The sequence below is a fragment of the Eretmochelys imbricata genome, chromosome 2 (genome assembly GCF_965152235.1).
Source record: "Eretmochelys imbricata isolate rEreImb1 chromosome 2, rEreImb1.hap1, whole genome shotgun sequence".
NCBI classification, from domain to species: Eukaryota; Metazoa; Chordata; order Testudines; family Cheloniidae; genus Eretmochelys; species Eretmochelys imbricata.
This window is the reverse complement of record NC_135573.1, coordinates 211927888-211953168: the sequence shown is the minus strand read 5'-3', so window position 1 is coordinate 211953168 and position 25281 is coordinate 211927888. Positions and strand designations below refer to the sequence as shown.

The 25281-nt window shown below is 40.5% G+C and overlaps 1 protein-coding gene across 1 annotated transcript in view; it reads left to right on the top strand.

Annotated features, from left to right (window-relative positions):
• The window catches only part of HDAC9 (histone deacetylase 9), a 547732-nt gene that overhangs the window by 468768 nt on the left and 53683 nt on the right, over positions 1–25281 (top strand). The window contains exon 22 of the mRNA XM_077811396.1: positions 19932–20050. Within this exon, the coding sequence (XP_077667522.1) occupies positions 19932–20050 (119 nt within the window). The remainder of the gene's footprint in view (positions 1–19931; positions 20051–25281) is intronic.

The following is a 25281-nucleotide window of genomic DNA, read 5'->3' as shown; positions in this document are numbered from 1 at the left end:
TGGGAAACTTAAAACAAAACTATTGTGAACCTCTTCATCCTGGGACCGGAAAAAGAGATACTGTGAGAGGGATATTCTGATGATGTTGGTGACCCCTCATAGATGAGCTTCAGATAAACATCAAAACATTTACGTGTTTATTCAAGCCAAACCTCTTGAGATCTGTCCTTTGCTAATGTACACTTCCTCTTGAAGTTAAGCTGAACCTAAAATTGAACATATGTATAAAATACATAAACACAACCTATTTTCAAGCAGTTGATCCACAACACCAAATATCTATTTTATCTCTCAACAGTCCAGTCTCATAATTATGTATTTTGAGAATAATTTCCTGTCTCCTAAAAATACACCATAATTTATATTTGCCTGGTGACTTTTAGCCCAAAGAATCCCAAGGACGTTTGTAATCTATCTTTACAATTACTTCTTCATTAAAATGCAGCCACCTCTGGAGTACAGTGCAGCAACTGGTAAAGAGCACACAACAATACTACAGGAAATGTAGGTCAGGAGTTTAACCCAGTTGCACCTAAAGAGGGGGACAAATAGAAGATTCTTTTAAACCTTATGGTTGATGTAACAACATCATGTCACATTCCATTTTCTAAATTTTCATTTGTACTGTATGTCTTTTTACTTTTTAGTGGTATTTCACTTTTTAAAACTATAGCACGGTCTCCTAATTCCTTCTAAGCCATTCTTGATAAATGTTCACCAGTACTCAACAATACAGCTAAAAATTATGCTGCTCAGATCACAGGTGGCAGAGTACTTTTGATTCTGGGGAAATAGTTGGTCTAGTTACCAGATTTTTTTTCTCCACAGTCAGGGCAGAGCACACCTTTAAAGATTCAAGGACATTTTAAGAGAACGGAGAAGAGTCAGGGGGAGGATAAGACCAGTCTTTGCAGGACAGGCTTCTTTTAAAGTATTGTTTGCTTCTTGGTACTCCTCATCACCATTTTTGCCTTGTTAGCTAATGTCATAAATATAAAGGGAAGGCTAACCACCTTTAAATCCCTCCTGGCCAGGGGAAAAACCCTTTCACCTGTAAAGGGTTAAGAAGCTAAGACAACCTCACTGGCACCTGACCAAAATGACCAATGAGGAGACAAGATACTTTCAAAGCTGGAGGCGGGGGAGGGGAGGGACGACAAAGGGTTCTCTCTGTCTGTGTGATGTTTTTGCCGGGACCAGAGCAGGAATGCAGGTCAGAACTCCTGTAAAGAGTCAGTAAGCAACCTAGTTCGATATGTGTTTGATTCTGTTTTGTTTAAATGGCTGATAAAATAAGTTGTGCTGAATGGGATGTATATTCCTGTTTTTGTCTTTTTGTAACTTAAGGTTTAGCCTGGAGGGATTCTCTATGTTTTGAATCCGATTACCCTGTAAGGTATTTACCATCCTGATTTTACAGAGGTTTTTCTTTTACTTTTTCTTTAATTAAAATTCTTCTTTTAAGAACCTGATTGCTTTTTCATTGTTCTTAAGATCCAAGGGTTTGGGTCTGTGTTCACCTATGCAAATTGGTGAGGATTTTTATCAAGCCTTCCCCAGGAAAGGGGGTGTAGTGTTTGGGAGGATTTGGGGGGAGGAGGCGTTTCCAAGTGGGCTCTTTCCCTGTTATAAATTTGTTAGACGCTTGGTGGTGGCAGCAATAAAGTCCAGGGACAAAAGGTAAAATAGTTTGTACCTTGGGGAAGTTTCAACCTAAGCTAGTAAAAATAAGCTTAGGTGGGTTTTCATGCAGGTCCCCACATCTGTACCCTAGAGTTCAGAGTGGGGAAGGAACCTTGACATGGTGAAAGGGTTTTTCCTCTGGCCAGGAGGGATTTAAAGGTGTTTACCCTTCCCTGTATATTTCTGACAGCTAACAAAACAGAGCGGCGAGGGGATGGGACAATTATGCTGATTTTTTCTGTCTTATAACAAGCAAGCCTCTTCCAGTTTCAGGTTTTCCAAGCAAGTCTCCTCAAAGATAGCCATTTCCTCCCTGACTGTGGGTCTCCAGTTGGTTTGCTAAGTTGCCAGGATTTTGCAAATGTCTTGGAACTAATTGTCTTTGGAATGTGACCTTAAAGTTTAAGCTTTACAGTTTAACAGCACCATTTTTTAATTTGAACTCAAGGTGTACAATAATGTGAAGGGATTGTTAATTACTTAATGAGGACGTACATCAAATGCAAAAAGCAGGTTGCTGAGATGTGAAAGATACATTGAGAAGTTAAAACTGGCCAATAAACATCCAAACTATTCAAAATAATTTAACTAATGGTAGGAACAAATTCATCATATAAATCACTTGATGAATAATATTTGACCTGCTTATGCAGCAGGTTGAATAATGTGAAAACTTATTTGTCAATAATTTAAGAGGAAAAGTGGACCAAATCAACTCTGGATATTATCTGAGCAGCTCAAATTTAAATCACAAAAGTCAGAATATGCTAACGTGACCCCTCCAAAAGCAACCTTAACTTGGCCATGTTGTATATCCTGTTTGTAACCTTTAATCACCTAAGTTTTTGTACTAATATGCAGGGTCATTTGGTTTTTTAAAATATAATTTCCTGGACTGTTCTTAAAGAAAAATGAAACAAAGAATAAAAAGCGTAAAACAGAACTAAATCCATAGCTATTCATCTTGAACAGCTGACAAATTCTTAGTTCTGGAGGCAGAAGTCCTCAGTCCTTTCCACTGTGTGGGCCATAACCTAGATTATCTCGAGGACTGTCTCCCCATCCATTTGTGATCACATAGAACACCTTCCCACTCATTGTAATTGCCTAACTTCCCTGTGGCAACTATGGTAACTTTTCATTGAAAAAATCATTTTATTGAAATATATCTGGGTTAGATTCTCAGGTGGTGCAAATTGGCAATGCTTCACTTCAGCTGAGGAACTGGTCCAATACAGGAATTGAATTTTTGCCTATATTTAAATGCGTTGTGGCAGGTGGGAAATGAAGAGCTCTCTCTTTCAGCAGCCAGATTTTTCAGAGCAGCAGCAAATACTTTGGGGACTGCTGGTAGTTCATGAACGACAGTTTGAAAACTACTGCTCTTGAGCACAGTTTACAAGCTTTACTGGCTATTCCATGGCAAAGGATTTAAAATGGCAAAACTGTGTCAAAAAGCAAATGCTTGCTTTTCTCCTGTTTGCTTTAAGCACATTGAAGCCTATAAATACAACTCCTCGTTCAGGATTAATAAATGTTTATGAAGGAGCTTATGTAACTGAAGAGTGTGTGTACACGTAACTCTCCAATTTTGTGAAAGTCTTGGAGGACCTCCGGAATATTTGGAAAATCAAAATAAAATAAACCAAATAAAACCAAATTTTATTTCGATGAAAATTTCAGACATAAGACCAGATAAAGATTTTGGATAACATGGGCTTCAGAGATTCAAACTGGAAAATGAGGATTTAACAGGTATACAACAAGTCTTGTGTAATTAGAATTATACATCCTCCTTACAGTGTTTTCCCAATAGATTATTGGAAGTTTATAGTAATTTACTCATGTGTTTAATCTATGTCAATATGTTGTTTTGTCTGTAACTGTGGGAGACAAGTGAGTGAAAAACGTAGGTAAAAGTGGAAATCATGCTTATTTGCATGCACTGCCAACAGTTCCAACATATAATATAAATGTAGCTGCACATTGCATACGGAAATATGCTATTCAGTTCATTCTTAAATGTTGAAATTATGATCAATCTCAGTTCCCAAGGCAACTGACGACACAAAGATGGACCAGCCAATAATGGGAAACAGCTTTAAGTATGTTAACTATAACATATGGTAGAAAAAGTATTTCTTATTTCATGCGACTTAAAAAATGCTCATGAAAGGGGCTACCCAATATATCACTTCAAATGGGAATGAAAAAATGATTGAAAGAGGTGTGAGCAGTTTCGCTTCACAGGAAGAATGCAGTATCTTGTAAGTGAGTGAATGAATAAAAGGCAAATTCAGCAACATCATTTTTAAAGTGACGTTGGATGCTAGTGCAAATCCTGCCATGCCCCTTTCCTCTGAACTTGCCCCCTACTCTGTATAGGAGAACAAATGCCACCCCATTGCACTATTGTAAACCTCCCAGTGCCAGATGTCCTGGCTTTCTGTCCAGAATCTGCTGGTGGTGCTGCTCAAAGCTTCCATCTCACAGTACTTCTGGAAGAATTATGTCTGCTCTAGCTTTCACAGGTGTAATGCCACAGGGCCGCATGCATTAACAATGCATCTCTTGCCCCTTTTTGGCAGAGCCTTAATAAAACCCATTTGGTGAAATACTGATCTCATTGAAGTCAACAGCAGTTTAATTAAATACTTATTTAACATCATTTTATTGCCACTTAGCTCTGTATTTTCCCTTTTTGTTTCTTGTATTGACCTCCCCAGTGTATATGTCTATTCCCCGTTCCTTCCTGTTAAAAACTGGGGAATATTTATTTAGGCGTTCTGCCATTCCTGATTCCTCTGTTATTGCTCTCCATCCTCATTCTTCAGAGGTCCTACTTTGTCTTCAATCTTTCTTCTCTGCTTGATACCTTTGAGAAAAACATTTAGTTTCCATTCATTGCTTTAGTCAACAGGTTTTCATTGATTTTCTTTCAGTGTCTCATAATCTCCCAGTTTATCTCTTGACCTCTATCTTGTTTTCTGCTTTAGATAACAATTTTAAGCAAATCATTTCAGTGACATTGGGCTTTTATGAAACTTCATTTTGGTGACAGTGTTTCTTTTCTATTCTGGATTTCCTTCTTTATGAGATCTCTTTCTTTTATATTTCAGTGATAAAGATTGATTTCTTGGTTTCATTGAAATCAATGGCAAAATTCCTATTCATTTCAACTATACAAAAACAGGCCGCAAATCTGCCAATGTCTCCCATCCCTCCAATTACCTTTTTTGACCCCATCCTTTTAGATGGTGAGCACATTGTGTGAGATACAAGGACCATGAACACCTTGCAGGATGGTGTACTTATGTTTTAATATGCCAGCAACCTGATATTGCTCATTGTGGTTCGCAGTCTCCTCCTTTTTGAAGTGTAGCGCTTTCCTTTGGCTGTCTGTGATACCACCCCTTCTTAATATACCTGCTTCAGTTGGTTTGTGATCACTGGCACTGAATTTCCCCACTACTTTGGGATCTGTTATAATTTCTTTTATTGTGCTGAGCAAAAAGAGAGAGGGAAAAAGAGAAAATGAGAAAAGCAGGAAGACAGTGTTATCCAGAGCCAAAACAGGTCAGATTTCTAGCTGAACAGTATCTGGAACTTTTACAGAATCAGCAGTAGTTTCTAACACTGTGTAGGATCTAGAGGTTGTAGCATTACTATGAGCATTCCGCCTTGTCCCATGAACAAGGGAAAGGGGGTTTATGTAGTGTAACAAACAAGAGGCCAAAAAGTTGTACTGATTACAGCACATCACTGTAAGGACCTGACTTGGGACTTTACTAAATGTCTAATTATGCAGAATTCTGCACAGCCCACATTAGCAGAATTGGTGTTTGGTTTGTGTACTTCATTAATGTTTGTTCTAGCTGTAAGAAGAAAAGGAGGACTTGTGGCACCTTAGAGACTAACCAATTTATTTGAGCATAAGCTTTTGTGAGCTACAGCTCACTTCTAGCTGTAGCACTGTGGGTGTGAAATCCTGCTTCTTTTTAAATGCATGTTTGGAAAAGAATATAGTGATGTAATGGTTTTTTCTTTGGCAATATTGTGTCATGGTTTCAGTGAAAGGTTCATAGCCCTGCTGAGATAGAGAAGTGCCAACCATCCTGTGTCTCCTAAAAGGGACATGTTAGACACTGACACTGTCTGTAGCATCAACATCATCTTGCTGTAGATCAGAGAGACTCCCACATAGCCTAAGTGTAAGGAAATCTCCATGTCACTTTTCTCAACTCCTTCAGCCCATTCTTGCCAGAGGGGTAGGGGACGGTTGCAAGGGGGAAACAGGATGGGGGGGGGGGTGTCAAGTGGCATCCTCAGGTTTGGCTTGGTTGGAGCAGGTTATGGCCCACAGAACACAAGCAGGGGAAGGGGGGCCAAGCTGGGGGCGGTGCAATGGACATGGGCACCAATGCCAGATAGGCCAGAGGTTTTAATGGTTCTCCTATGGGATTACCCTAATAAAGCAGATGGGGCATATTTGTGGGGCATTCTGTGACCAGACTTGCAGTGTCAACAGTGAAAATAGCCAGGCCACATCATTATATATGAGTTATTAGAGAGATGTAGGAAGACTTGAAGGTGTGGGAACAGTTTCTGAGTCAATTTAATGGGGTGTCATTATGGAGGGAGGAATGGTTATTAGAGGCGGGTTTGAAAATCCATTCAGATGCTTCAGGGATATGGGTTTTGGGGTGTTTTACCAAAGCAGGTTGTGTTCCCAGAAATGGCCAGCCATCTGGATGCAAAACGGGGTAGTGCATGACATGACTTTCCTGAAATTTGTCTCCATTTTAGTTGCAGTTGTTATCTGGGGACCAGAGTTAGCGAATAAAAGGTTGTGCTTCTGGTGTGACAACATAGCCGTGGTACTACATGTTATCAGTCACCAAACGTCCCGGTCACACAGAGTTATGACGTTAGTGAGGGCATTTGTGCTACAATGTTTAAGCCTCAACATCTGTTTGTCTTCCAAGCACATTCCTGGGGTGGATAATGGCATAGCAGATGCCTTGTCTCATTTTCACTTCCACAGATATCAGGAGCTTGCACCAGGAGCTAGCAACGAACCCGAGCAGATGCCGCTGGCACTACGGAGCCTCGGCGTACGATGTTGCCAGTGCTATGGAGATCCTTGGCTCCGGGCACATGGCTGAGTTATGAAGGAAATTTTAATGAATTCTTCCAATTTCAGGATCTGGAATGCTAGTCACCGATATGGCCCATCAGAGCGGGGCAGGTGTTGCAGTACATGGCCGTTGGCAATCCAGCTGCTGGTGTCCTTGACAATCCTGACATCATGCAAGGGGCAACTGAGTTATTCTGTGAGGATGGCGGTTCACCTCTCAGACTTGAGGGCTGGCATGTTTAGATGCTATAAAAGAGGCCATTGGGAGATGTCTGGGAACCCGACTGGGTTTGGGGTGGAGGGGAGCAGCCAAGTTAATTGCTGGCACCTCCTTGTGGCTGGTGTCCAGTGCAAGTACTCCACTGAGAAGGCATCCAGTGACCAGATAAATGGCCTGGTAAAGGAATAAAAAAATAGGTGCTGGTTAAAGGAACAGAATAGAGGGTGGTGTTCAGGGCTCCTATGATTGGTATGGCAAGGAGTCAACCCCACTTTCTTATAGCCCACCTTAACCCTCCTACCAGGGGGGATGGTAAGGTCCAAGCTATGGGTTGGCTGGGGGACCTGGATGGAGAATGAAGGAGGGCTGATGGAAGTCCTGGGTAGTTATTTGAATGAACATGAACATGGAGTTGCCTGCACTGTACACTTTTATCCACCGGGTAGTCCCAGACATCTAATAATAAAGTTGCAGCCTGGTTAAATTCATATCAAGTGTCTCCTGTCCTTCTGTTGGTATAGCCGGACAACAGCATCATCTTACTGTAGATCAGAGAGACTCCCTCATAGTGAATTTGGCCTGGGTGTAAGGAAATCTCCATGTCACTCTTCTCAATTGCTTCATTTTATACATTAGGACAAAGTAGGAGGAAATAACATATACATACCTCTTCCCTTTGAGGTAATAACTCTTAAGAGTTGACAAAATCAGCTTAAGCACATAAAAGCAACTTCTGAATTCCTTCAGTTCAAGGGAAAAGTGAGCAATGGAATAGGCTGCCCAGAAAAGTTGTGAAATCATTACCACAAGAGCTTTTAAAGGCAAGAAAGAAAAAAGCAGAGGAACTACATTTTAGAAGCTATGCTAAGTATACTAGGAGCCAGACTAGATAAACTCTGAGGACATTTCCAACTTCACTTCACACAGCTTTCATTACATCTAGGAAAATGAATATGTGAAATATGGGGAAAAAATGTAAAAAGATAACTAAGTTCCATGCATAACACTGTTCCTGACTAGTGGATGTGAAAAGTGATATTTTCACAAATATTCATAAACTTGATCTGGGATTAAGCCTGCTGAGAATCCATGGTAATTACTAGGGCAACTAGCCCGTGCTGCCATGGCTTCATTACTACCGCTACTCAAGCTAGCTAGATTAAAGCTAACTCAGATATGTATACATGAGCTGCAGTTACCACCCATGATTGCAGTGTAGACATACCCTAATACCTTTTGAACTTTGGGGAATTTTAGGCTCTAAATTGTGGCTTGGCCTGTTGCTTTGTATGGTCTCTGAAACAAATAAAGGGTCCATTGGGTCATGAAGGCAGAATGTTTTTTAGTTTATTCCAAGCAGTACCCTTGGCCTTCTTCTCCCTATCCACCTGTTCAATATTCTTCTGGCATGTAAGTTAGCTACTAAATTATCCTTTCTATTTTACCATTCTCAGATTATTATGTAGTTAGGGAATTCTTGATGTCAAATGCTTTGGAAAGACCACATTAAAAGGTAGTCTTTATTGAAAATACAAATTTTTCCATAGAAACAAACAATTCCATAGACAAGCTATCATTTGTTTTGTGCATTACATAAACCACACTACATTTACTTACCATAAAGTCTGACCTCTCCATTTACTTATTTTTATTATTATAAATTTTGATTTTTTTTCCTTGTCAGGAACAACCACATTTAGTATGTAATATTTAGGTTTACTGTGGGGATTTTAGTAGTATTGTTGGCTTATTGTGGCAAAGATTTAGGCCAAGTCCATTGATTTGTGTGATAAAATTCTGTTGAAAGAAATGATTTAACGGAAAGACAAAACTGATAGCTATTTAAGCCTAACAAAAAGGATATGCTGTACTGTACCCAGATTTTATAGAAGTGAAATATGAGTGTTAAGCTCCACATTGCACGCCATCCAAATTTTAAAATAGAAAACTCTTTTTTAATCCCTATTATTACTTTTATATTTTATGTCAGAAAAACTTCTAGGGATTATATATATATATATGTGTGTGTGTGTCTATATATATATATAAAATAAAGTAATAACAGATGGGCAGTAAACGAGTTTCCAATAAGCACATGTTACACTACATGTGCTAAATTCTGGGCTAAGGTATTCCTGAGAGCAAAATTTTGTGGGGTATTTGTGTGTGTGCATAATGTATGTTAGTGCGGTTATAAGGTTTCATGTTTATCATCTTTCTGCTTCTCCTTAGTCATTGTGTTCAGTTTACAGGTAACACGATGTTGTTGTTTTTTTAACCCCCAGCCTTGCAGAATCTAGAAGTTAAGCTGGATTTCTTGCTTCTTGTGCATCTTCACCAATAATAAAGATCTTCAAGGTCAAATTAATCCTGCAGTCACACTTGTCAGTACCATGGTCCACAGCTGAAAGAAACTTAAATACTTTTGTTTATGATCTATAAGATGGAATGATATCCAACTTGATCAGTTTTTAGCTGTGTTGGTTCTGCAGAGGAGAAGACCAAAAACACTTATTTCTATCACTAAAATACGTAAACACATATGACAATGAATACATGTAGGAGCAGGTTTGTTGAGTAAGCAGGTGCTATTTTACATACTGACCTTTCAGAATAAAACTGCTCTTTAAGGGGGCATACTATTGTATGTGTTCTCTTGGCCTCTTTTCAAATATCGTCCACATATCACTTTGTATCTGTACGCAGATGGGCATCTATGTTCAGCAGCAAATTCTGGATGGGTTTGGACTAAAGCCACATATTTGAACACTGGAGCCTGGCCATGGTTATGGATCTAAACTTCTCTGAAATTTGTCTCCATATTGGGCCAAACTTAAAACCCTATATCTAAACACTGCTAAGCTGTGAATAAACTGAAATCTGAATATAGATATTTATTCTCATTGTGGATGTCTGTATGTCATAGCTTCTAGAAGTTGGATATTTTCATGTGACAATACCATAAGCTCCTTCTTTGTAGTTTCTGAAAATTTCAAAGTAATATTTTTCTAAACTTCCTCCTGTTTGCTAATTTATTTTTCCCATCTTTGGTTATTTTTGAACTAATTCAGTGGATCAGATTTAGGCATGCCATAGATCAAATGTAGAAGGGCCCTTGTAATTACATGAAAACCACCTTTGTAAAGAATAATTTTAAAAATGGAAGGATCAGCACACATTGTAGTAAATATTTCTTATGTTTTTTGGTTGGTGTTGATGTTGCAATTCCAGTTGTAACAGAACTTAGGAAAATTTCAGGCAGGATGCCTAAATCATTATTCATTTAAAAAGAAACCCATGAATAATAATCTCAGGCTCAAAAATGTAAGCTGCAAAAGCCAAAAATAAATAAATAAATAAAAAGAAAAATAAAAGATGCAAAGCTGAGGGTGCCTTTAAACTTTTTGATTCAATGGAAATTGGTGGGGCTACTCACAGTAATAAAGTTAAGCACTTGGTTAATTGTCGGTAGGATTGGGGTCTAAGAAGGGAAGGTCCCTTAAGTATGCTAGAGATTCATTCCTGTTTTAAAACCCCATTTATTCTGATTTAGTGCCATATCCAAGGTTAGCTAGATTGATTGGGAGAGATAACTGTACTACATAATACAGAAAAAATTAACCTGAAGTTCTGGGAGGAGGGGGGAAGGAATGCAACATAGTTTTCTTTTATGTAAGTAGGTAACTTACATGATATTATATTAAAACATACATGAAAACAATGCGTAAAAGTAATAGATACCATAGGGCACTGTTCCCAACAAGTATTGCATATGCTTTGAAATGCTGGGGATCAACCTCCTGGGCTTCACTGATCTATTCACTGGGCCTGGGTTCAGCAAAATACTTGAACATATGTAACTTTCAGTCCGGTTGAGGCGATTCTGATAGTTTTTCTTCAAGATGGGAAATCAAGAGTCTTAGCAGATAGCAGTACATTACTTCAAATTAAGGGAGGGCCCCTCTTGGATCAAAAACAAGGTAGATTAGAACTAACGTGTTATGTATATTCAGCAAAAGGGGGGAGTGGGGAAACTGAATGAATAAATAATACTTAAAAAGAAAAGGAGGACTTGTGGCACCTTAGAGACAAACACATTTATTTGAGCATAAGCTTTCGTGAGCTACAGCTCACTTCATTGGATGCATTCAGTGGAAAATACAGTGGGGAGACTTATATGCACAGAGAACATGAAACAATGGGTGTTACCATACACACTGTAATGAGAGTGATCAGGTGAGGTGAGCTATTACCAGCAGGAGAGTGGGGGAGGGGGGAACATTTTGTAGTGATAATCAAGGTGGGCCATTTCCACCAGTTGACAAGAATGTCTGAGGAACAGTGGGGGGGGGGGGGAGGGGGAGGGGGGGGGGGAGAATAAACATGGGGAAATAGTTTTACTTTGTGTAATGACCCATCCACTCCCAGTCTTTATTCAAGCCTAAGTTAATTGTATCCAGTTTGCAAATTAATTCCAATTCAGCAGTCTCTTGATGGAGTCTGTTTTTGAAGTTTTTTTGTTGAAGAATTGCCACTTTTAGGTCTGTAATCGAGTGACCAAAGAGGTTGAAGTGTTCTCCAATTGGTTTTTGAATGTAATAATTCTTGACGTCTGATTTGTGTCCATTTATTCTTTTACGTAGAGACTGTCCAGTTTGGCCAATGTACGTGGCAGAGGGGCTTTGCTGGCACATGATGGCATATATCACATTGGTAGATGTGCAGGTGAACAAGCTTCTGACTGTGTGGCTGATGTGATTAGGCCAGAAGTTACCTACTACAGGACAGGCCCAAGAAAGAAAATAACAGAACGCCACTAGCCATCACCTTCAGCCCCCAACTAAATCCTTTCTAACGCATCATCCAGGATCTACAACCTATCCTGAAGGACGACCCATCACTCTCATAGATCTTGGGAGACAGGCCAGTCCTTGCTTACAGACAGCCCCCCAACCTGAAGCAAATACTCACCAGCAACCAAACACCACACAACAGAACCACTAACCCAGGAACCGATCCTTGCAACAAAGCCCGTTGCCAACTGTGTCCACATATCTATCCAGGGGACACCATCATAGGGCCTAATCACATCAGCCACACTATCAGAGGCTCGTTCACCTGCACATCTACCAATGTCATATATGCCATCATGCGCCCCTCTGCCATGTACATTGGCCAAACTGGACAGTCTCTACGTAAAAGAATAAATGGACACAAATCAGACGTCAAGAATTATAACGTTCAAAAACCAGTCAGAGTACACTTCAACCTCTTTGGTCAATCGATTACAGACCTAAAAGTGGCAATTCTTCAACAAAAAAATTTCAAAAACAGACTCCAATGAGAGACTGCTGAATTGGAATTAATTTGCAAACTGAATACAATTAACTTAGGCTTGAATAAAGACTGGAAGTGGATGTGTCATTACACAAAATAAAACTATTTCCCCATGTTTATTCCTCCCCCCACTGTTCCTCAAACATTCTTGTCAACTGCTGGAAATGGCCCACCTTGATTATCACTGCAAAAGGTTTTTTCCCCCCGCTCTCCTGCTGGAAAAAGCTCACCTTACCTGATCACTCTCATTACAGTGTGTATGGTAACACCCATTGTTTCATGTTCTCTGTGTACATAAATCTCCCCACTGTATTTTCCACTGAATGCATCCGATGAAGTGAGCTGTAGCTCACGAAAGCTTATGCTCAAATAAATTTGTTTGTCTCTAAGGTGCCACAAGTCCTCCTTTTCTTTTTGCGAATACAGACTAACACAGCTGCTACTCTGAAATAATACTTAGTGTTGTCTAGTAACTAAAACAGTGGACATGCATTCTTTATTTCTGTTATCTGTCCAGGTTTTTCCTAATGATCACTGTGTTACTTTAAGCAAGTTAGTTACCTGTCCTCTGCCTCAGTTTATTCATTTGTGAAATGGGTATAATAATGCCTACTTTAAAGGGATGTTGGGCCAGATCATAGCTATGCTGATTTCCACCAGCTGAGGATGTGGATCATTGTGTTTCTTAGTTAACATTTATAAAGTGCTTTGAGAACTGTGGGTGGAAAGTGCTACTTTTTTGTAGTCAGTGTGAATAATTGATGTTACTAAACCACTATGCCCTGTAGGTTCAGAAAAATGTGGATTTGCCCTTCAGTTATACTAATTACCACCCTCAATGTTCTGTGTAGGTTGTCTGTGCTTCCTCTTAAATTATAAACTCTATCAAAGTAGAGTGGTCATTTATGTCAACTTAGCCCTTTCTCTGGATATATTTGGCTTTATTTGGTGGCACATCCCGATGAATTTCTGGCTTGGGTACTTCTCTGCATGTCTTCTGGGAGAACAAATGTTTGGGAGCATGCTTCCCATGTGCAGTAAAACCACAAAAATAGAATAGAAGAATAAAAGGAATGAGATCAAGTAAATGGTAAAGTCTCTATAATGTCTTGCATCTGACGTTCATACTGTTGGGGAGGGGAAAGAACACATGCTTGATGTTTTCTCTAGGACTACACCCAACTGGAAGCCGTCCCATGGCTTCTTTGCAGACAGCAGCATACCCAAATTGAATGCATTAATTCTATGGGGAAATCTCTTTTGTGGAACTAAAATTAATCTCTTCAAATTCCCAGGCACATGCTCTACTGTCAGTGCCATCAAACTAAAGGAGGGGCTGCATTGTCTTGAGTCACTCCACTATAGTCACATCCGATGAAGTGAGCTGTAGCTCACGAAAGCTTACGCTCAAATAAATCGGTTAGTCTCTAAGGTGCCACAAGTCCTCCTTTTCTTTTTGCGAATACAGACTAACACGGCTGTTACTCTGAAACCATCCACTATAGCTGTAAGGCTTAATGGAGTGAAGTAAACTCTGGTGTGAGATAAACCATGACCCGACTGCTCATGATTTTAAAATGTGACATGCAATTAGTGGCACAGCAAAAGGAAGAAAAGAGCAGGGAAGTCCCTAAAATCCTTTTCATCTGAATACTTTATATCCAATAATTATGGCTCTGTATGACACAGGATAACAGAAAATCAGTCTCTCTTTTGGATTTTTTTCTTTAGCGAGGGAAGGAGGGTATGACTAATAGTTAAAATATAAAACTCAGATCTAGTCAGACAATAGTATTTCCATCTAAAGTCTCAGAAATATCTTAGTAATAGATTTTGCTTTCTGTTATACTCATGCAGCCCAGCTGGCTTCCATAGGGTTGCACTACTGCATCTGATAGAAGAATTTGGCCCCTAGTGCACTATTGCCTGGATCTAATTCTTAATTCCCCTCCAGATAAAATAATAACTATCCTTAGTCTTAATCTTGGATACAGCCTCTATCTACAGAGACTTTTAGAGTATTTTTGTTGGGATTGTAAGAAGTGTTTTGACATTCATCATAACCAGAACCCGTCAGATGTGATATGCTATTGAGCATAGGTATGTCCTGAGGAATTAGGGATGGCTAACAAGATGATTCTTTAGAATACACCCAAATGTAATTTTATTGTTTTTTTCCCTCTGTTATTATCAGATCCAGACTTATTTTGGCTGAAGCAGGACAGAGGAGAATTGCCATGCGTGGGTGAACTCACTCTGGTGCAAACTCAGTGAAGCGGCTTATGGGCCAACTACCCCACCCCACACTGGTGTCATGGGTGTGCCTGAGGGAGGGTAGATCATGATGGAGCTCTCTGTGTGATGCAGATCCTTCACTAACGCAGGGTCCCAGGGCTGCTCTCTCTGATGCTTGGCCAGGCCAGCACAGGATCAGGGAGCTGTAACCTGCTCTCTGACTGTTCCTTCTGCCCGGAGCTAAACAAAACTTGGGTTCAGGGAAGAACAGAGCCTCAAGTATGGGCGGGGGAAAGGGATGGATCTTCAAGGGGTCCCCAGGCTCCTGATGAAGTGCAGCCCTGATGAAGTGCAGCTTGAACAGGGCTCTGCATGGTGGTCAACTTCTAAAAGCTTTTGCAAAGGACAGTTGTCCAGACAAGTCAAGGAGGTTGGGGGTCTGTGAGAGCCACTGTGACCCCAGGGTTTGGTGTGCATTCTGGTGAAATGCATTATCTATATATTTGAGTCAAACAAATTATTCATGACAGCAACCCCATGGGGTATGAAAGTATCACTGTCTTGGTTTTATAGATGGAGGAATGTAAGCAGAGATGTTCCATCACTTGCCTAGGCCATAGAAGGAGTCATTGTCAGAGCTGGACATAGAGAGGAGTCATCCCTGGCTTTCAGTTCTACATGTAGTCCATTAGACGAGGCGCATTATACCTTCATGATGAACTGTCCCGTCATGTTTACAGACATATTGGTTGTTCAACAGAGTAACCAGCTTAGATTCATGTTGCTAGGTTTGAGGGAGAGAGCGACATTAGTGCTATCAGTAGCAGTTTATGGAGCACTGGAATCCATTACCATGTGAGTCCTCCCCAAAATCAGTGAACCTGCAGCCATGGTTTTCTTGGAGGCCAAAGACCAGCCTTGGGCTGCTGTAGTGAGAACCATAAACAACTAATGATTTTTAGAAGAAAATAGGGACTAACTTTCTATCCTAGCAATCAAATGATACTTTCCTTAGTATTTTGAAAAGAAAAGAACTATACATGTATTTTTATTATTAAAACATGAAAGATGAATTAGATTAAGCCTGATATTCCAGTTACCTCCAGATTTGGAGGGATGAAAGGGAGGGGAAGCAATGACACAGGTTTTCTGGTCTTCATAGGCCAACTCTGTGTGCAATATGCTGAATCGTACTAGCAAAAGTCTGCCAGTTTGTAAAGTAACTTCATTGTTTTGTGGAGGGAGTGGCGGTACTGCTCTGGTGTGAAATACATTCATCCAAGTTGATGCTTTACATCTGCATTCTCAAAAGCAGAATTTCTCATTCTTTTTGCTAATTTTCAGAAAAGTGTTTTAAGGCATTTACTCAACCTTATAGTCTCAGCTATCACTGACAGAACCGTACTAAATGTCACCCCCACCTTTCCAGTTACTATCATTGTAAAAGTCATCTCTTTCTTTTGTCTGGAGGTTTCCATGTATCCTCTCTGGACAGACTGTTTTACTACCATTATAGGTAGCGCTAAATAGCGACGCCTGTTAAGTATGGTTGCCTGACGTGTCCAATTGTAAGATGCTGTTTTCATTACTTATAACTTTCCCATAATTTAACCATTTCAGCTGAAATTTCCCATGCTGCATTTTTGCTTCAGTCTGAATTTTTCTGGGACGTTTCAGCTAAAATGCTTGAGCTGTTTCTGTGAACAAGATTAGAGGAAAACACGTTTTGCCTGAGCTAAAAAATTCTTACAGCCATTTCACTGAGACACTTTAGTGTCTCCAGGCTTTGGAGCAGGGACTTGAAATTTGGTCAGCGGCAGTGTTCCCTCTAATTTTTGACAGGCTGTGTGCGCAAAAAATTTCTTCTGTGCAAATTTTTGTGCGTGCGGTGTTTCGCCGTGTGCGTGGGGTTTAGGATCTGCGCACATGCGCACAGCTTAGAGGGAACAGTGGTCAGCAGATGGGGTGGGATGCCCTGATATCAGGGATAAGCCTATTGGCTGCCCAGGGGAACTGTGACCAAATGTGGTCAAGTTATAATAATAGCCTCAGTTTGCATATGCTCACTAGAAACCTGTTAGAATATGAGAGCTACATTTTCCAAAGATTCAATCTGTAGCGAGCATTCTCCATCCATTCACAGACACTATTTGATGACCAGGCTGCTCAACTGTAGAACCCATGATCTTCTTTTTATTTTTTATAATTGTTTTGTTTTAGGAATTTCTTGTTCTTTTATTTTACCCATTAATCCAGGCACCCTCATGCCCTCTTATATATCCCCCCTTGTAACAGGGCGCCTTCATCAGTACCTGGTGAATCTCGCAGCCTGGCCAGTTCAGATGGTTTCACCATCACAAACATACACACTGGGTTGTTTATCTTTCACCAAGGTGTGCATTTATGTCCCTCTTACAGAACAGTACTTGTGCAATACAGGCTTACAGCATGGTAGGTTCCCCTGCAGCCCTCACTGCCCAGCTCAGGCTGACTCTCTGGAGCTTCCTTCTGAACACCTCTTGAGCTCCCCTGGCTTCCTGTTTCCTCTCCTTATATTCTCCCCAATTACCTTGTTAACCTAGTGATTGTCACCCAGGGGCTCACAATCCCCCATCAGAAAATGCGTAATTGCCCTCAGCTGGGCCTGCAGCCTTCTCCAAGCTACAGCAATGTCAGTGATCAGAATACTACTGCTGACACCTGTCAAACCCCTCTCCTATTGACCTTCAGCCCCCCAATCCCATTAGGCCCAGAAACCCCTTCCCTAGCCCCCTTAAATATTCCACCTCCCCTACTGAGTCCCAGCCCCCCAGGTCCCCCATTAGTCCTGAGGACCCCTCACTTATTCCTCCTTATATATTTTCCCTGTTCTCTGGGTGAGGGGGAACCTAGTGAGGGGTTGGGTCCTGCCCGCAGGAGGTGGAAAACTCTGGGGGAAGGGATTAGGTCTTGCACCTCGGGGTTGGGAGGCCCCAAGGGGTTGCAGATAAAGCCCACCCGCACTCATTCTGCAAGAGTGGCTCCTGTCCTGCAGGTCTAGGCCCAGTTCCCCATGCCAGGCATTGTTACTTGGACATGGGTTCGCAGCATTGCTCAGGTTTGACCCAGCTGCCCCTTCATCAGTGGGGCCCGGGCAAACCTGTGCAGCACTGTGATCCCATGTCCCAGGTTGCAACACCCAGAGCAGGGATCTGGATCCAGCCCTGAAGGACAAGAGCTGCAGGAGCTGCCACTGCAGGGTGCATTTTTGTTTTATGCCATTTTTTATGTTCTTTTTCATTTTGTGTTATTTTGCATTTGCGAGGAACATGGGGCTTTACTCATGCACCTTCCCCACAGAGACTGCGGGCCTGAGCAGGACTTCCCCTGCAATTGTTCTTTGTTGTGCTCTCAATGCTGCCCCTGCTGGCATGCTGTCAGCTTGGATAAGGAATATGCAGCCTGTCTGGAATGCAGAGGGGTGAGGAACCAGGGTGGTGGTAGGATGGCAGGAGAGATGCAGTGCTGTAGGTCAGGAGCAGGAGCTGGGAGTATGAGGGAAAAGGGAGTTAGAAGCATTACCTGGGCTGGGACTTCACATCATCCCCGCCTCATTCAGTGCACAGGATGCACAATGCTCTCAGAGAGAATTTGGGGCTGTGTAATGAAGAAGGCTGATGTCTGTAGGGCCCCTGCCTCGTTTGTTGCAGAAGTTGGAAGGTGTGAAGTGAACGAGGCAGTGATCATGGACTTAGATACTGTCTCATAATAAATATGCACGGGGGGGGGGGGGTCTGGATTAAGGCTGCCCAGGCATTTCCTAACTTTTGACTACTTGCTTTACAAACTTAACGTTCTTTCAACATAGCTTTCTTTAAAGGTAATTACATAATAATTATTCTGTCTTTAGGAATTGTCTGCATATTGCATTGTAGTGCTTCAGTGCAATCTCAATGGAATAAGCGTAACAGACCTGCAGTAAAGCTGAACTCTCCTCTTTTCTGAGCTAACTTGACAGCCATTTGATTCTCCAGTGTCCTGATCCTACCCTCATTATTTAGATAAAACTCCGACTGACTGCAACTCAAGTAGAGTTTTGGGGGAGTAAAGAGTGCAGGATATGGTCACTAGTGTTAAAAGTACTGTTGAGGAATTTGGAACAAAACAAAGGAAATTAAAATGCAGAAACAAAAATCACACAGAATGGACAAGAACTGTTAACAGTCTAACTTATTTAACATGAAACCTAGATCCTTAACATGCTCTTCTTTCTCCTATGTGCAGTATCAGTAAGGAAATGGACATATGCTTTGAAATAAGGCAGGTGCTATCATAGTTAATATATAAAGATATCCATTTTAAGAAGAATTTCAGTCTGAAGTCTGGAGTTAGTGAATTTAGATTAGCATCTTAATTGACTTTTAATATAATTGAAGACCTTCAGAATTAAACTCAGTCAACAATAATAAAGTATCAGCGTTTGAACCTGTAATTTTTAAGTCAACGTATGAGCAGGAATCCTGAAAAGTCAAGTCAAAGAAAATATTTGTGAATCCAGTTTGAGTTTTACCTTTTCTTTAATAAATTTGCTTTAAAGAAATCTTTAAATGCTGATAAAAGCTAAGCTAAACAATAAAAATCCTAACCCAGGATAAAACCTACGTGAAGGAAAGGGTTAAAAAAACGAGAACATTTGGGAATGTGAAGCATTGAATTATCTGACTGAAACCAGCAGGGGTTGCTGTCACTATTTTGTGGTTGTCACATTCCTGCTATGCTTGACCTTGGAAAGGCTTGACAATGTAGCCTGGATTTGATTAAGGGAATTTCATGTTTTTCCTTTGCTAGAGTCACCCCCCACCTCGACAAACATTTTAAAATGTTAAGAAAAAATATGTTTGGAAAGCAAACATTTTCCCAAAAGAAATTTATAGTTCAAATTTACACCAAGTTCGCACTCACTGGAGCCGTCCAGGTTTCCACTGAGGCTTTGAATATTCTCTGTAAACCATTAGTCACTCCCCTGGAAGAGACAGCTTTTTATAGGCAGCGGGATAAAACAGGCACAGATGTGTGTGTAATATTAGAGGTTTTCACGTGTACCTGTACTTTAAAAAAACCCTAGAAAATTGGAAAAGAAAAAGAATGAAAGCAGAGATGGGAAAAGTTGGATTTTTTTGACTAAATATAATGATGATGAATTTAGTTAAAGGAAGACATTAATGTTTTTGATGCCCAGACTTTTGTTTTTGTATAGAGGATTTTGGGGATCATGCCAAGCAGTATGCTTAATGAAGGTGTGAGCTGTAGTTTGTAACTGGCTGCCTTTTTATTCTGCAGGACTGTGATTATGCCTATTGCCAAAGAGTTTGATCCGGACATTATCCTAGTATCAGCGGGATTTGATGCTGTGGAAGGCCACGATGCTCCATTGGGCGGGTACAAAGTCACAGCTAAATGTATGTATAGTCATAAAGTGGTTATTTTTTTCTGTCCTTCTGGGACAGGTCTTCATTTTAGAACCAAATTTTGTCCTCATTTATACACATATAAAATTGCCCTGGTGTAACTGACAGAAGAATTTGTCCTTTAGTTAATATCCGTGAGTAGCCATAGAACTCGCAGGAACCAGTTGAATGTGATACAAATAAAATTATATCTTAGCTATTCTAGCTCACTCCTTGTTGCAGAGCCTCTTGGCATATTTCTGTATAGGTTTGAAAGCTTTATTTTGCTGGCATTCAAATAACCTTTCAGAGATTTCATGCTTTTTTTCAACAGGCCCCACTTCCAAATGAAGTAATAAATTAGTCATTTTTAAACTGTGTCGAACATGATAAATTTGGAGGCTTAATTCTGATCTCACATTGTTTTTATATTACTGTAACCCACTAAACGAGTTACTCCTGATTTACACCACTGTTCATGAAAGTCAAGTTTTTTAAAAGAAATTAGTGATGTGCAGTGCCTCAGTTTCTGGATGCCCAGTTTAAGCACCTAACGCAGTGATTCTCAAAGCCGGTCCACCGCTTGTTCAGGGAAAGCCCCTGGCACGCCGGACCGGTTTGTTTACCTGCTGTGTCCACAGATTCGGCCGATCGTGGCTCCCACTGGCCGCGGTTTGCTGCTCCAGGCCAATGTGGGCTGCGGGAAGTGGCGTGGCCTGAGGGATGTGCTGATTAAATCAGTAAGAAGTAGGTGACACGGTTATTTTGAAAATTACAGTAGGTAGCTGCATCTTTAGGCACCTAAATACCTTTAAAAATCTGGCCCAATAACAATATGTAGAGCAATGCGCAGTGTAGCATTGCAATATATAAGACACTGTTGACATTCTATGCTGGAATACAAAATAGACGTTTTCCAATCCAGATCCTTATTTAGTGTAATTTAAAATCACTCCATAGGAGTCAGTGGGAGTTGTGTGTTGGTGTGCAAAGGAGGGAGCACTGTGTAAAGGTTTAGCTCAATGAGTCCTTGCATGCCAGTGGGATGTGTTAATCTGCAGTGGGAATGGAGAGGAAACAAGAACATGGCCATGGTGAGGAGCTGACCAGCCACAGAAGCTTAACTGCCATCTCCTTCAAGGTTGGGACGTTATCTGCATTGTGACATGCACGCAGAGTGCAAATAAAAAATGACCTTTAATTTATTATATCTCTAAATTTCTTCTGCAAAGATATGCACTGGGGGTGAAATCCCCCCTTGGCGGAGGGCTCATGCAAGTCCCTCCACGCTGCACAGTCCTTATTATTATCCTTTACAAATAAGGGGAATGGGTAGAGCTGTGATTGCATGAGCTCAACACTCCCAGTGTGCAGGGCAAGAGGGCTTCACAATGACTCTAAAATTGTTGGTTCAGAGGGATCCTTACTTACCTGGATGTCACAGCTAGGAACCCTTGCTCAGTGGGCTTGAGAGGTACCACTTGCTGTTCCAGGCAGGATGGGCTGTGCAGCAATTCCACAACCTACCAGTATATTGGAGGATGTATCTTATTCCCCCTCCCCCCCCGCAACACTGAGAAGGAGAATGGAGTGAATTTCACCCTGATAGTGAAGAAAATTTTTCTTCATCCGCTCTGTGTTCTGAATCCACCCTACCCTCTTTGCGTAGCACATACAGAACCTGAAATTGTCTTAAAATTTTAGTACAAGAGGCCACACATACACACCAGTATAAATGTAAACAAAAAGTTGATTTACAGTAAGTGGCTCTTGTTTAAATTAAAGGAAAAGCAAATATAGGCCCAGATAATAATCACGTATCTAAAGGACGAATAAAGTCCTTTGTACAGAGCCAAAGGATTTTATTATTTCCCTCAACCAAAATTCTCAGCATTTCACCATACGTTTTTAGAGCATATATCCTGCATATGGTATAGAGAAAAGTGCATACTGCCTATAAAAAAAAATCACCTAACATTTGAGAGACAAATTCCATATTAAAGAAGTACAAAGGTAATCTAAATGTGGATCCATGAAGAAACAGTAATATCATTGGTTACTTCTCAGACTTGTAAAACGTACAATACAAGCAAGTGCACAGAGAAATTCTAACATGTTTTTGCAGGCCAAACTGTAGCTTGTAGCCAACTGATTATTGTCATTTCATTTATATATTTTTAGTGTTTTGAACCCATTTAATACACTGGTCTCCCTGATTTCCAATGACCCAATACAATCTTTGCACTTGAGAATTAAGACATTTACATCAAAAAAGGAAAACTGATTCTTTGACTATTTTCCCCGCTTGGTAAAGAAGCAATACAGAGATGCTGCACCGTTGATGGAGAGCATTTTATGGCCTTCAGTCAGAGCACAGTCACACAGGAATAGCTGTAAAGCGTTAACAGAACAGCAAGTCCTGGCTCTGAAGAGCTGGGAGAAAAAGGATGAAGATAGATGATCCAAATGAGAAAATCACTGGGCCAAATACATCCCTGGTGTAACTCGACTGTACTCATGGAATCATATAAATATAGTGCTGCAAGGGACCTTAAGAGGTCATCAGGTTCAGCCCCCTGTGCTGAGGCAGAACCATGTAAACCTAGACCATCCGTGACCAGTGTTTGTCTTAAAAACCTCCAATGATGGGTTTTCCCCAACCTCCCTTGGAAGCCTATTCCTGAATTTAACTACCCTTATAGTGCAGAAAGTTTTTCCTAATATCTAATCTAAATCTCTCTTGCTGCAGATTAAGCCCATTGCTTCTTGTCCTATCTTCAGTAGACATGAAGAACAATTGATCACCATCCTCTTTATAAGATCCCTTAATATATTTGAAGAGTTTTATCGGGTCTCCCCTCAATCTTCTTTTCTCAAGACTAAATATGCCCAGTTTTTTAACCTTTCCTCATAGGTCAGGTTTTCTAAACCTTTTATCCTAACCCTAACCTTTTATCATTTTTATTGCTTTCCTCTGGATGCTTTCCAATTTATCTACATCTTTCCTAAAGTGTGGCACCCAGAAATGGACACCGTATTCTAGCTGAGTCCTCACCAGTGCTGAACAGAGCAGAACAATTGTCTTACGTGCAACACTCCTGTTAACAAATGCTAGAATGATATTAGCCTTTTTTGCAACTGCATCAAATTGTTGGCTCATATTCAATTTGTGGTCCACTATAATACCCAGAACCTTTTATGCAGTACTACTGCCTAGCCAATTATTCCCTATTTTGTAGTTGTGCATGTGATTTTTGCTTCCTCAGTGAAGTACTTTACCTTTGTCTTTATTGAATGTCATCTTGTTGATTTCAGACCAGTTCTTCAATTTGTCAAGGTAATTTTGAATTCTTATCCTGTCCTACAAAGTGCTTGCACCCCCTCCCAGCTTGGTGTCATCTTCAAGTTTCATAAGCCTACTCTCCACTCCATCATTCCAGTCATTAATAAAAATATTGAGTTGTACTATACCTAGGACTAACCTCTGCAAGACCCCAGTAGATATGCCCTCCCAGTTTGACAGCAAACAATTGATATCTTACTCTGAGTACGGTCTTTCAACCAACTGCACACCCACCTTATAGTAATTTCTTCTAGGCCAGGGGTTCATCTAGACCAGTGGCTGAGCCACCGCTTCCCACAGCTCCCATTGTCCGGGAGTGGCGAACCGCGTCCACTGGGATGCTCAGGTAAGCAAAACGTCTCCCTCAAGGGCTTACCCTGAACAAGCTGCAAACCAAGTTTGGGAACCCCTGATCTAGACCATATTTCCTTAGTTTGCTTATGAGACTGTCAAGTGAGACTGTGTCAAAAGCTTTACTAAAATCTAGATATATCACATCTATAGCTTTCCCCCATCCACTAGGTTAGTAACTTTGTCACTGAAGGAAATTGGGTTGGTTTGGCATGATTTGTTCATGACAAACCCATGCTGGCTATTCCTTCTCACCCTATTATTCTTTATGTGCTTACAAGTTGATTATTTCATTATTTGTTCCAGTGTCTTTCCAGGTATTGAAGTTAGGCTTACTGGTCAGTAATTCCCTGGATCTTCTTTGAGTCTTTCTCCAGCCCCCTGGGACCTCACCTGTCTTCCATGAGTTCAGAAAGATAATTGCTAATGGTTCCAAGATTGTTTCAGCTAGTTCCTTAAGTATACTAGGATGAATTTCATTAGGCCCTGCTGATTTGACTACATCTAACTTATCTAAAAAGATTTTAACCTCTGCTTTTCCTATTTTGTCTTGCATTCCTTCCTCCTTCTTGTCAATATTAATTGGTGTGGATTATCTGGTCACCTTTTTATTGAAGACTGAAGCAAAATAAGCATTAAACACCTCAGCCTTCTTGATGTTGTCAGTTATTAACTCTCCTTTCCTGCTAAGTAGAGGACCCACACTTTCCTACATCTTTCTCTTGCTCCAAATATATGTAAAGAATCTCTTCTTATTGGCTTTTATGTCCCTTGCTAGGTTTAACTCATTTTGTGCCTTAGCCTTTCTGATTTGTACCAGCATAGTTGTGCTATTCTTTTGCATTCTTCCTTAGCAATTGGTCCATGTTTCCACTCTTTGTAGGATTATTTTTTTTTATTTTAAGGTAATTAAAGAGCTTCAGATGGAGCCATATTGGGCTGTTACTATTCTTCCTACCTTTTCCTCACATTGGGATAGTTTAAGTTGTGTCTTTAATACTGCTTCCTTGAGAAACTGCCAATTCTTCCAAACTCCTTCCCTTAGATTTTCTTCTTAGGCAGCAATACCTATCAGTTCTCTGGGTTTTTTAAAGTCTGTTTTTTTTAACCATTGTCCCTGCAGATCTCAATCCTTCCTTTCCTTAGAATCATGAAATCTATCATTATATGATCACTTTCACCCAAATTGCCTTCCACCTTCAGATTCATAACCCATTCTCATGTGCTGGTCAGAATAAAATCTAAAATGACTGTCCTGTTGTCCTTATGTCTTCCAATTTCTGAAACAAAAAGTTGATCACAATACAGTCCAAGAATTTATTGGAAATTTTGTGTTTTGCCATATTACTTTTCCAGCAGACATCTTAAATTCCCCCACTACTACCAGTCTTATGTTTTGCATATTTCTGTTATTTGTTCTAAAAACACCTCATCCACCTCCTGTTCTTGATTTCATTGTCTACAGTATACCCCTACCATGATATCATCTCTATTTTCCCCCCTTTTATCTTTACACAGAGACTTTCAAGTGGTCTGCCCCTCACCTCCT